At 51.0% G+C, this 12,730-nt stretch overlaps 1 protein-coding gene and 1 non-coding gene across 3 annotated transcripts; both read left to right on the top strand.

Annotated features, from left to right (window-relative positions):
- Window positions 1–1,580: 1,580 nt before the first annotated feature.
- LOC113259554 (UL16-binding protein 1-like) lies at window positions 1,581–11,812 on the top strand. Of its 2 annotated transcripts, none has more exons than XM_057310975.1 (5): window positions 1,581–1,703; window positions 4,601–4,864; window positions 5,101–5,376; window positions 6,040–6,172; window positions 8,681–11,812. In XM_057310975.1, exons 1-4 carry the CDS (start codon window positions 1,619–1,621, stop codon window positions 6,162–6,164), a joined length of 750 nt encoding a protein of 249 aa, XP_057166958.1. In that variant the 5' UTR covers window positions 1,581–1,618; the 3' UTR covers window positions 6,165–6,172; window positions 8,681–11,812. The 2 variants fall into 2 exon arrangements, with proteins under 2 accessions (XP_057166958.1, XP_026360825.3); XM_026505040.4 differs by lacking the exon at window positions 8,681–11,812 and adding an exon at window positions 7,442–7,982.
- On the top strand, window positions 10,867–10,973 carry LOC113259694 (U6 spliceosomal RNA). The gene has a single exon (XR_003317671.1). It is a non-coding gene; the product is annotated as a U6 spliceosomal RNA (small nuclear RNA).
- Window positions 11,813–12,730: the final 918 nt, after the last annotated feature.

Raw genomic sequence — 12,730 nt, 5'->3', positions numbered from 1 at the left:
ACGACTGAGCCACCCAGGCGCCCCCAGGCTGACTTTTCTAAAACCCTCCAGCACCAAGAAGTCTTATGCCTTGCTTCCTACCACGAACTCTTTCCCTCTCCTGTCCTTCCCCTCCCATCTCCTGACAGTACGTTTTCAACCAAGTTGCCTCTTTGCCCAGAGGCCTACAGTAACCCAAACAACCACCAGAGGCAACCCTCCTCCTCCGAGTTTTTACTGCTTTTTAGGGCCACTAACCACTTCCGGGCAGGAATGTGGTGGACAATTTCCCCTGCAATTTTGAGAGGTTGTCGAAATTGAGAGGTAGTCCCAAGTTCACTGTGGGAGACGCCCCACCGCCAAACCATCTCTTACTTGGGCCAGGCCGTGTTTCTGAAATATTTCAGTCTTCTCTCCTGCCCATCTCCCCTTCTTCACCCCATTCTCCAGGCCACCCTGTCTTTTTTGTTTTCATTCCCACTTTCCAAACCGTCCCCCCCAATACACCCCAGAAGAATGGATGTATATAAACTTCCAGTTATAAAATAAGTCACGGTATGTAATACATAACACGGTGCCTAACTCCAGTTAATAATATATACAAATATCGACTCATGTTGTACACTTCAGAATACTATGTTATATGTCAGTAATACCTCAATAAAAAACTTTAAAGGAAAATGAAAAGAAGAGATGATTCTTTTTTTGGTGGTGGAGGGGTGGGATGATAAAGTCTGTGCCTTCTGTTATGGGTTGAATTGTGTCCCCCCCAAAAGTTATGCTGAAGTCCTAACTCCTGGTCTCAGGAATGTGATTTTATTTGGAAACAGGGTCTTTGCAGCTGTATCCTCATGAAGATGAGGTCATTAGGGTGAAACATCATCCAGTATGACTGCTGTCCTGGTAAGAAGGGACCAGAGACAAACAAGGAGGACGTCCTGCGGAGACACAGGCACACAGAGGGAAGCCGGGCCCGGGAAACGGAGACACAGCTCAGAGTGCTGCTGCCCCGAGCCAAGGAATGCCCAGCACGGCAGGCACCATCCAGAAGCCTGAGAGCGAGCATGGCTCTGCCGCTGCCTTGCTCTCAGTCTGTCAGCCTTCAGAACTGCGAGAGAATAATACCGTTTTGTATTGTTTTTTCTTTTTACATTTATTTTTTGAGATATAATTGACATACGACATTATATTAGTTTCAGATGTGCAACGTAATGATTGGATATTTGTTTATATTGTGATATGGTCACCACAATAAGTCTAGTTTTAAGATCCCCTATCTCCCTAACTTCGAATATACAGTACAGTGTGTTAACTACAGTGAGCAGGCCGTACATTATGTCCACGTGACTTTTACTTTATAACTGGAAGCTTACAGCTTTTGGCCATAAGAAGGGATGATACTGATGGTGGAAATGAAGATGGAAAAGAGAGGGTGGTCAGGACAATGGGTTGAAGAGAAGCAGACCAGCGAAAGGAGAAAGGATTGAAACGCAGCAGGAAATACGGCAGGGACGGGGCGGGGAAGGGGGGGAAGGGGGCGGGGACGGGGCGGTCCTAGGACGGAGTCAGCCCTGGTCGGCAATTTTTAGTAGCAACTGCACAGGATCGGAGGCGTGGTGCTGCGAGTTGCTGCCCGGGAATGGTGCGGACGGGAGCCTCCAACTTCAGTCTTGGCCTCCTGTGCTTGTTTTTCCTGCCAGTCTGGCTTGCAGCAGGTTGCAGCCGTAAGTGCAGGGGTGGAACCTGGGGAATGGGAGCGGGGTGCTGGGGAGTGAGCAGTAAGACCCGGGAGGGGAAACAGTGTGCCCCAAGGGGTTCTGGAGCCTTCTCGCGCCGCTGGCGCTCAGTTACTGTCTGCGAGCTGCTTTCTGCCTGGGGGGTGTCTGTGGGCGGTGGTTGCCTGGGCAGGGGAGGGACTGAAAACAGAGGCAGCTTCTGGGCACGTGGGTGGCTCAGTCGGATACGCGTGGGTGGCTCAGTCGGATAGGCGTGGGACTCTTGACTGGGGCTCAGGTGATCTCAGAGTCCTGAGAGGGAGTCTTCGCCCGGGCTTGTGTTCAGTTGGAGCTCTGTTTGAGATTCTCTCTCTCCTTCTCCCTCTGCCCCTCCCCTTCGCACGCTGTCTCTCTTAAATAAATAAATAAATAAATCTTAAAGGGGAAAAAAAGACGAGAGGCAACTTCTTCAGAAAGTTCGGCCGGCCGGGCGCTGGGGGCAAGGAGCACGGCGGAGGGAGAGAGGGCCCCGCAGGAAATCGTGATCCTCCCCAACCCCCGCAGCCTCCTCTCGGAGCCCAGCCCGAGCCCCTGAGCCGCTGAGCCCCGGGCTACGGGCGGGACTTCGGGCTTCCGCAGGGAGGTGACGGCCAGACAAGCCCGGTGCCGCTAAGACTTGCTGCTCTTTCGAATGAGTCACCGTACACGCTTCTGTTACCCAGTCCGAAAGTGTTGGACTTGCCGGCAACCTTGGGGGCGGATTACCCACTTCCGACTGTGGGATGCCCCGCGCTCCTGCACCAGCCGCACCCAAGCGCCACCCAGCTCGGGTTGCACGGCTCTGATAGCCTGTGGCCAGAGACCTCCTCGCTACAGGTCCCTGGAGCATACCTGCCCGCAGCCTCGTTTACAAGGGGTGACTTTCCCTGCTGTGAGTGGCATTGCCTCGCTAGAACACTAGGGATCTCTTCCTGATACTCCAATCAGGATGTCACAAAGGGCACATAGCCCCCTTTTCTTACAGTACTCGGGTTCTAAGGGTCACGGATTCTGAGGGTCCTGTGGCCCAAGGAGCAGATCCAGCCACACACATTCATCCACGGATTGTGTATGGCTGCTTCCCTGCTTCCACAGCACGTTGAGTGGTTACAACAGAGACCTATGCAATATTTAATATACACAGAGAATCTTTGCGCCAGGCTAGCATTTCAATGAAAATAGGATAGAGTTCATTCACACCCTTGCCATCCTCAGCGAGATTTGAAGGTTGGTACGCATCTCCGTTGTTGCCTCCAGGATAACATACCTTTTTAACGTTGTATGTGGAAAAAAGAGAAGACAGTGTAAAGAATATTGTACTTGAATTTCCCTGCCACTTAGCCCCCAACCCACAAGTAATTCAACTACAAACATTTTCCTTTCCTGTAACAAATGTGGGGAATGTGAAAGGACCACTAGGTGGCTTCCTGAACCCATGGTGTCATTGTGAACAGGACCTGGTGCAGGTGACTTCTCATTCCCCCTGCAGCACCACCTGCCCCACACCATTTCAATAACAGGGGCCTTGATGACAGTAGGATCCCTGAGGACGACGTCGACTCACGCACTAGGTCCACTAACAATGTTTGCACGGTCTCTGCTCCCCGGGGTATACTGACCCCTGCGAATGACCACATGACCCTTTGGGGAAGGCCAGCAGGAAGTATTTCACTTGCTGTTGACCTGAAGGTCCCTCCTGATTGGAAGCCAGCTGCTGCTTCTACTAAAGGGTCCCAGCTCTGAGAAGTGGCTCAGGTCTGGAACCTGGGCAAAGGATCCAGACTTTCTGTCGGGTGGCTGCTTACAGCCTCTGGGTTGGCTGTCCAGCTGTTTTGCCTCTAGGATCACTGTGTTCTGGGAGCCAAAGGGATGGAGAGGTTTCTGTGGGGCAGGCCCTGGCTGGCATTCCAGCCCCTGGGATCATTGCAGTCATTGCTGCCTCCCTGCTTCTGACAGTTGAGCGCCTGTATCTCAAATCTATTATTTCGGGATTTTTCACCCCCATTACTACTGGGCCCCTATTTCTGCAACACCGTCTCCTTCTGCCACGCTTGGCCATCAGGGAGCCGTCACTGAGCTTCTTGACAACCCTGGTGCCCTTCTCACCGTGCATTTTATGGCTTTGATAAAGAAAGAGGCCTTCAGACCTGGCCGGGGATATATTTTGTGGACCTTTTCTGGGTTTTTTGTTTTGGGAGATTTTGTTTGTTTGTTTTGCTTTGCTTACTATACCATTCTGACTTAACACACTTCTCTGAGCCTTGTAATCCATTCCTCTAGTCTCTGCTTAGAAGTTCCTGATATACTAGTCAGTGCAACACAGGCCTTCCCTTTCTTCAACTTTCCAGGACCCATCGCTGTAGCAGATTAGCGTCATCTCCGAGGGCCAAGCTAAAGCCTGTGACCCATGATCCTGAACTCTCCCTTCTCCGACTTTGGATTCTATCCTCACCCTGCCCCCACCCTGCCCCAGCTCCTCAAGAGCAGCCCCCTCCCTGCCCCTCATCTTCCTACAGGACACTGGCCTACCTCCTGACAGTCCTCTGGCCTGTAGACCTCTTCTTTCCATAGCCAGCCCGGCATGGGCCTGGATTGGGTAGAGACTGGGTGATGCTGGGGGTCCACCCGGTAGGCGGGGGTCATGTCTGGGAATATGTGGTTTCCTGGCAGGCAGAGGCGTCCTGGTCCTCCTCAAACAAGGGAGGAGCGCCAGCCTCCACTGCTAGGGGGAAGGGGCTGTGCAGGGACAGGCCTTGCTCTGCCAGCTCGGCCCGCAGAGGTGCTGTTGCTGTCACCTAGATGGCAGAGGGGTGCCTGCCTGTCATTCTCTTCCAACCCCAACCTCTGCGTGTGCTTTTCCTTCGCAGATGTGCTCTGTCTTCTCTACGATTTCTCCATCATATCTCCGGCCAGGCCTGGACAACCATGGTATAAGATTGAAGGTCAGATCAATGGAAACACATTTGTCTACTATGACTCTCAGAGCAAGGAGCTCAAACCTGTTGGTCGTCTGGGGTTGCAGCTGAAGGACATCCCATTTTGGGAGAGACAGAAGGAAACTCTGGAAGACTCGTGCAATGAGCTCAAAACGAAACCCCTCGAGATCACGGCAGAGACTTCCAGTAACAGAGGTAAGTCTGAAAGGCCCAGGGCAGAAGGAGAGCAGTTTGGTAGGGCCAGGGAGCTACTGTGTTCATGTAAAACTTAGAAGTGGGTCCCACACACGCGGCCCAGCAGCCAGGGCAGACAAGGGGGACAGAGCAGGCCCGGGAGGGGTGAAGGGGAGCCGAGGCGTGCACAGCACCGGGGGCAAAGGATTGTCAAGACCAGAGGCTGACTTGTTTCCAATGGTGGGGTCGGGGGGCAGCTTTTTGTACCCTGCAGGGCAGGCTGACATGTGAGCGTGGGGCCAACAGAGAGCGCAGAAGTTTCTGGAGGTTTCACCTCAATGGGCAGATAACCCCCGACTTTGAACTGGAGAACAGAAAGTGGACAGTGGATGATTCTGGAGACCAACGGTTAAAGGACATGTTGGACAGTGACAGAGAGCTGACCGAGTTCCTCATGAGGGTCTCAGACGGAGACTGTATGAGCTGGCTCCAGCAAGTATCAGAGCACTTGGAGGAAATGCGGGAGACAACAGGTAACTCAGAAGACTGGCTGGAGTGCTGGTTCGCTTGCAAAGAGGTCGGCCTACCCCACTAGTGTGTGTGTGTGTGTGTGTGTGTGTGTGTGTGTAAGTGATACACACATGATGAGTTGTTCTTAGGAGTACAAGGGCCACTCGAATGTTCTAGCATCCTTCCTTTCCCTTCTCGCCTCCTGAAATCACTTCCTCGCTGCACGCACATTTGTCCTCTGGTATTTCTTGGATTTCCTGCTGGCACTAAACAAGGGGGCATCAGTCTGTTTCCAGAGGTGGTCTTATGTTCCCTTTTCTAAGAATCATTGTCTTCTTCACGTCACCTGGTGTATTGCTGGAAACCCTTCAGTGCCACCTGGACTGTCAGCTCCTGAGAGGTGGTTGCTGTCACCATCCTTATCCTGCATCACCTCCTGTCTGTCACAGCAGGAGTGACTGGTTATTTTGCAACCCTTGCTTCCCCTATTGACTGTAGGAGCCCCTAGGGGACAGGGCACATCCTTTCCCTCCCTCCCGACATCAGGCCTTGTCACGACAGCTGCCACAAGGAGAGTGATAGACACCGTCTCCCTGGTAGGATGGCCCTGGGCCGGCAGGAGCTGAGGAAGCCTCCCCCAGTTTGGGTTCTGGACTGGGGCTCTCACTCTTGTGTTTTCATTTCAGTGTCACCAACCACACAGCCAGAAGCGGTCCAGGTCCGGGCCAGGGCCATCGGACCCAGCACCTGGATCCTCGCCCTGTTCCTCAGCTGTGCAGCCATAATTGCCATCCACGTCGGAGTCCTTTAGAGGGACAGGTACTGAGAGCAGATTGAGAGGGAAGGGAAGGGCAAATGGCCTGGTGTGAGCACAGGGAAAGCTGAATTCCCAGCCCGACCCCTGCCCACTCCCTGAACCTTCTCGCAGAGCAACGGGACCAGGTGAATGGGATCTCATACCACGTGTTAGCAATAACTTGGACAAGCTCAGCCCTGAGTTCTGATACAGTCTCACTGTTAAGGCCACTGGGAAAGGGGAGGGGCCCATACCAATGCTTAAGGGCTGTTGGTGCTAAAGGGATTTAGCAAAGTCAGGCCTGGCTCAGACCTGAGTCTTTATTGGAGACAGTCCGTTTGGGCCCAGTGTGGGTGGTGTGGGGACAGCAGGGACACGCGGCATGTGTGGTATTCGCCTTTGAGTGAGAGCAGCTTGGCGGCTCCATGTGATGTCTCAAGGAGAAGGGGACTCATCCAGGGAGTTACAAGGAGAGGGGCCGGAATCTAACCGCAGGAAGAGGGAGTGGGAAGGCCTCTGCAGACCAACTCAGAGGGCTGGAGAGTAGTCCTGTGTTCCCCCAGAACATGGCTTGGGTCTTCGCATTTAAGGCAGAAAGGGAACAGTAGAGACTGTGCAGGGCGAGACTAGAAGGAGGCCAGTTCTCCGTTCAACAGTTGGAATCTTTGCTGAGGTTGGCGCCATCCCTGGCAGCCAGCTTCCTGCAGACCTCAGATCCTGGGCCACTGAGCAGCCCCTGCTTTGAGCAGAGCCGACCTGGGAGATGGGGGGAACTGAGCTGCCCTGTGTGCTCCCAGCTGAGCTGAGCCAGGAATGGATGGGATGGGGGAAGGGGTCATCATACTAAGAGCTCTGTGTGCTGTTCGCTAGGAGGCTGGGAGGGAAGGGAAAAGAAGGATCTTTGCCTGCCGTGTTCCCCAAGGTTCGAGGTGTCAAGTGCAGGCCCCTGTCTTCTGTCAGATCCCCGAGCAGGTCCCTTAGGGCCCGCCGGTGAGAGGGAGCGTTAGAACCTGAGTCACGTGAGTGCGTTGATTTGTCACTCACTCGAGTCCTAAGCCCAGACCATTGGTAACAGGGCCTGGGGCTGACCCGGTGATGTGGTTCAGGAGGGAGGAGATTTGTAAAGAGGGCTGGACCCATGGCTAGGGACATGGCTGGGGGGCAGTGGGGGGAATGCATGCCCCTGGGCAAGGGCTGAGCTCTGGGGTAGCGAGTGCTGGAGAAGGGTACCCCCAGGACAATGGCCCCAAGATTTCCTCAGCCACGGAGGCAAACAGCTGTTCTTTTCTTAGGCTGCCAAGGCTACCAAGAAGCCACTTAGTGTGGGGACCAGCTCAGCGACTCTGCCTTTGGATGAACTGCTGTCCATTTTTAGACCACCACCACTTCTGAGTTTAGAAATCCAGAGACCTCAGTCAGACCACATGCTGCAGCACGTGGGACCTCCCATGTCCCTTCTTGCATGGCTCTACCGTTCGGCACTTTCCCTTGGCATATCATATTCTGTGTTCTCTTGGCCCTAGGTGATGGTATTATAGTGCTGAACTGTTTAAATGCTTGACCAAGAAATCTCAGTGAAGAAAATGTTTTCTGTCTTGTCCTTCGGTTATGCAATATCAGATTCTTCTCTGTAAGAGGACCATGTTCCTGTGAACAGTATAGCCAAAGAGATACTGTTTGAAGTTGCAGAATCTCAGGGATTTCTTTCCCTGAAATGTACTGAGAAACAACCTCATTGAGTTGTAAACCTATTTTAAACACATAGCATTATATATGTGTTTTCTTCAGTAAATTATGTCCATATATGTACATATATTTAAATAAATATTATCTCTATTTTTAAAAAATTTAATTTGGAATTTTTAAATTATTTTTTATTGTTTTCAAAGATTTTCTTTATTTGAGAGACAGAGAGCACAAGTGAGGGGAGAGGCAGAGGGAGAGGGAAAAGAAGACTCCACTGAGCAGGGAACCCACTGGGGGGCTTGATCTCAGTACCCTGGATCATGACCTGAGCTGAAGGCAGATACTTAACTGACTAAGCCACCCTAGGAACCCCTGGAGTTGCTGGTTTTTGTTTTTGTTTTTTTAATTTTTAAAAGATTTTTGTTTATTTGAGAGAGAAAGAGGGAGGGGGAGAGAGAGAGAGCATGAGTGGAGGGGGAGGGGCAGAGGGAGATGGACAAGCAGCCTCCCCTCTGAGAAGAGAGCCTAGCAAGCGGCCTGATCCCAGGACCCTGGGATCATGACCTGAGCTGAAGGCAGACACTTAACTGGCCGAGCCACCCAGGTGCCCCTGGAATTTGTTTTATATCCCAAAAGAGCTCATGAAGTTTTGCTCTTCCTCCACTGTATGGGGTACATATAAGTGGTGATTCTGCTAGATGTCATGTGGAGATAGAGAATTTAAGGATCACTCAGAAATCCACTTTCAAGCAGTCATCTGTCAGTCTCAAACATGATCCTGACAGACCAGATGCAAACAAATATTCTGGGAATGAAGCAATTGGGAATCTTTCTGATTTCCCTAGGTACCCCACCACAGCACTGTCTCTCCTGTCATCTCTCCCCGCTGACTCACCACCTTCAGAGCACAGTGAGTCTTCACAGCAGAAACAGATCTGCTTCTAAAAGTTGATTTATTCCCTCATGAACAGAGGATCAGTATCCAGAATATACAAAGAGCTCCCACAAATAAAGAAGGGTAAGTCTGGTTCTCCTAAGATTTGTGCTTTGCTTAGAGCAAGTCACAGACAGTAAATAAGCCTATGAAATCATTGAACAAATCCCAAGTAATCAAGATAACATGAAGAAAACAGGGGCTGCCTTACACATGCTTCAAAGCGACAAAATTTTAAAGATAGCCATACCAAGTGGTGGACAGGAAATGGAATAACAAGAGTTCTCTTACTTGTTGGTAGGAGTTTAAATGCAATCACTCATTTGCGATATTTCACCCTATCCAGACGGTGGTTGATGTGTTCATCCTACTGCATGGTAATCCCAGTGTTGGTTTGAGGCTGGAAACACATGGGGACCAAAAAGCAATGGAGATGTGTGAGTGTTTACTGTAGTGCTATGTGTCATAGCAAAAAAGTAGCCCTCTGATACCCAACTGAGGTACAATACATACAATATGTGAAGAGATTTCTGTTTCTCTCTACTTAAGACTAAATAATCTGAACTACTATCAAAAACTGATACAAAGATGGGTCAAAACACCAGATGAACAAAGCTTTCAAATGTATATTTGAGAACTTCCAGAGAACATACGGTCACAGTGGCCTCCTACTAAATCTCTTCACCTACATTTAAAAACTAAACCAATCAACCAAAAAAGCAAATAAAACACTCTAGCCCTCATCTTCAGCACATCCAGGAAATGGAAAATGCCTAAGTCCGTCGATCTCTTTGACCATAATGGACATTGCTGGAACAACTTGAGGCAAGGTCTGAGGACGAGGAAGCACTCAGGTGCCGTGAGACCCACCAGGAGATGATCCTGTGGTGACCCAGGAGAATGTCCTGGTTTGTGGGAAATTCATCCTAACGTGTGTGGTGTCAGGGGACATCACGAAAACTGAGAGGACATCCTGTGACAGCTCACTGTCCTATGGTTCAGGAAGAAAAGCATTCAGTGTGAGACCTACAATGTCTTTAGAAGTTTGGGCTTGTTTCAAAAATTTGAAAAATGGGGACAGAAGACATACTTCAATTTCAGAGTTAGATGTAACAAGGTAAATGACTCCAAACAGCTCCTGGCCATTTTTTTAAAGGCGGGTCCTCCAACTTTGTTCCCTTCTGCCTCGCTGTGCGCCAGCCTTCAGCAGCCTCTCCCCCTTCTACCTCATCAGCATGGCCAACCCAGGCCCTTCTAGAGAGGAGAGCAGCTGAGGACTGGGATTGGGAAGTGTGCACACCTCATCTCTACAGACCCTGACCCTCACTTTGGTGCAGGACATGGCAGGCACCTGAATCAGCTCTTTTGAGATCAAGATCACCCTCTAAGCCTTCTGTGGACAGTGTGTTCCCAATGATTTTTCTGCTTGCAACTCATGACTGCTAAGGGATTTTCCACACAACCTCCCTGGCCCCTTTCACCTCCTGAAATCTCTTCCTCTCTAAAACCCTAAGGTTCTCTCCATCATGCCTTTCTGTTCACCAGGCTTTCTGTTCTAGAACCTTCCTCTGTCAGGTATTCTGGATCACATGGGCCAACAGCCTGTGCCCCATGAAAGCTGGGCACAAATATCACCTGCCATTAAGTCTTCCTTACCCTCCTTTTTAGTCAGATTTCTCCAGAGAAATAGAACCAGTAGGATGTGTAGACAGGCAGAGAGATCATAAGGGATTGACTCATGTGCCTATGGAGGCCATCAAGTCCACATCTGCAGTGTGGGCCAGCATACCGAAGCCCAGGAGTCCCAATGGTGCAGATGGGATCTGAAGGTAATCTGTGGGAGAATTCCTCTTCTTTGGGGGAGGTCACTCTTCTTGTTCTTTTCAGGCCTTCAACTGATTTGACAAGGCCCAGCAATGTGCCGGAGGACATTCTCCTTTGCTTGAAGTTCACCAATTTAAATGTCAATTTCATCCAAAATATTCTCCAAGTGGACGGGCAGAATTAACCGTCCCACAGCCCCAGGCTAGATTCATCGTCCTCTCTTCCCTTCTGTGGGTCCTCACAGCTGAGTTCAGAGTAAGAATATCACAGCCAGTGCTCACTTCGGCAGCACATGTCCTAAAACTGGAAGGACACAGAGAGGGTTAGCATAGCCCCTGCGCCAGGAAGACGTGCAAATTCAGGAAAGGTTCCAAATTTTTGGATCGCTGTTGCCATTTTAGTATTTGTTCTCTTGTTCATCTAGTCTTCTCTGGACAGAATGAAAAGACGGAAAAACTCACCTCAGAAAAGAGAACGGGAGGCAGTGTTGACTGCCAGGGACCTAATCGGCCTGGATAGAAGTAAGATGTCGGAACTCGAGCTCAGAATAACGATGATAAAGATACCAGCTGGGCTTAGAAAAAAGCACAGAAGACACCAGAGAATGCCTTTCTGGAGAAATAAAAGAACTAAAATCTAATCAAAGGGGAAGGGAGGGAAAAATAAAATAAGGGAAATCAGAGAGGGAGACAAACCCTAAGAGACACTTAATCATAGGAAAGAGACTGAGGGTCGCTAGAGGGGATGGTGGTGGGGGAGGGGGTAACTGGGTGCCGGACGGCCATTAAGGAGGGCACGTGATGTCATGAGCACTGGCTGTTTTTTTTTTTTTAAAGATTTTATTTATTTGACAGACAGAGATGCAGCAAGAGAGGGAACACAAGCAGGGGGAGTGGGAGAGGGAGAAGCAGGCTCCTCACTGAGCAGGGAGCCGGATGTGGGGCTCCATCCCACGACCCAGGGATCGTGACCTGAGCTGAAGGCAGATGCTTAAAGACTGAGCCCCCCAGGCGCCCCATGAGCACTGGGTATTTGTGTAGCTGCTGCATCACTATGTCTGTAATACACGACACGTTAATTAATTGTATTTAAATTAAAAAATGAAGAAAAAATTAAATGGCATTAAATACATGTATAATAAAAAGAAAGAAAGAAAGAAAAAGAAAGAAAGAAAGAAAGAAAGAAAGAAAGAAAGAAAGAAAGAAAGAAAGAAAGAAAACCTGTTATGTTTCCTGCCCCTGAGAGAAATGGGTTTAGAAAGAGGAGGTCATACCCTGTCCAGCGACAGGAGCTTGAGGCAGTGTCCCGGGTGTGTGCGGTGTGCACTGTGACGCTGTGGTTTGGCTGCTCTCGCCCTCGCTCCCTCAAGCCAGTCCCCTGCTGACTTTCTCCTTGCCTGCAGCGGGGAGTGCTTGGACCTGGGCCACAGTGGGTCGAGTTTTAACTGGGGGTGCTCCAGTATACTTGTTACAGGGACCTGGCGCTCCTTGCATAGAGCTGAAGTCTGCAGCCCTCTGTGGTCAGTAGACTTGGTGCGGGTGGGGGTTTGTGCTGGTTCTAGCGGCGGGGGGTGGGGGGGGCGCAGCTCTGGTTCTCAGGCACGCTGGTCCCAGTGAAGAAGCACCTGCAGAGTGCAGGGGGTGGGGCTTGGGGTAAGGGGCTCAGGCCTCCACTCTGCCATTCCCCAAAGTCAGTCCCTGCTGATGGCGGGGGTGTACAAATGGCTTCAGCCCACTCCCTTGTTCCCGGGAGGGGTGTGTGTGCACCTGCTCCTGTCTGGGAAGCCCTCACAGAAGAGGGAACAATCTCCCTCATGGGTCCCAGGCATCCTCAGATCCCTGCCTTCACCCTGGTGACTGGTGAAGCTATGTCCCGGAAGGGAAGTCACACCAACGCAAAGGAGCTTGGAGTTGGGAGTAAGGTGCAGCCAAAAGCCAGCGTCAAGGTCACCTTCCCTCAGGAGGTGACTCTGCCACTATGCTAAGGGACGGGGGAGCTCAGTGGTGCCCGCTGGCTCTTCTGTCCCCTCAGAGGCAACGCCGCCTCTCCCAGATGCTCTCCAACAAGGGAGAACCCTCTTTCCCAGTGCGTCCCCGGGGACCCTCAGATTTCACCATCACCTTCCAGGTCATCTGCC

The sequence above is a fragment of the Ursus arctos genome, unplaced genomic scaffold, assembly GCF_023065955.2.
Source record: "Ursus arctos isolate Adak ecotype North America unplaced genomic scaffold, UrsArc2.0 scaffold_13, whole genome shotgun sequence".
Classification (NCBI taxonomy): domain Eukaryota; kingdom Metazoa; phylum Chordata; class Mammalia; order Carnivora; family Ursidae; genus Ursus; species Ursus arctos.
Note: the sequence above shows the minus strand (reverse complement) of the source record. Positions and strands in the feature narration are given on the sequence as shown.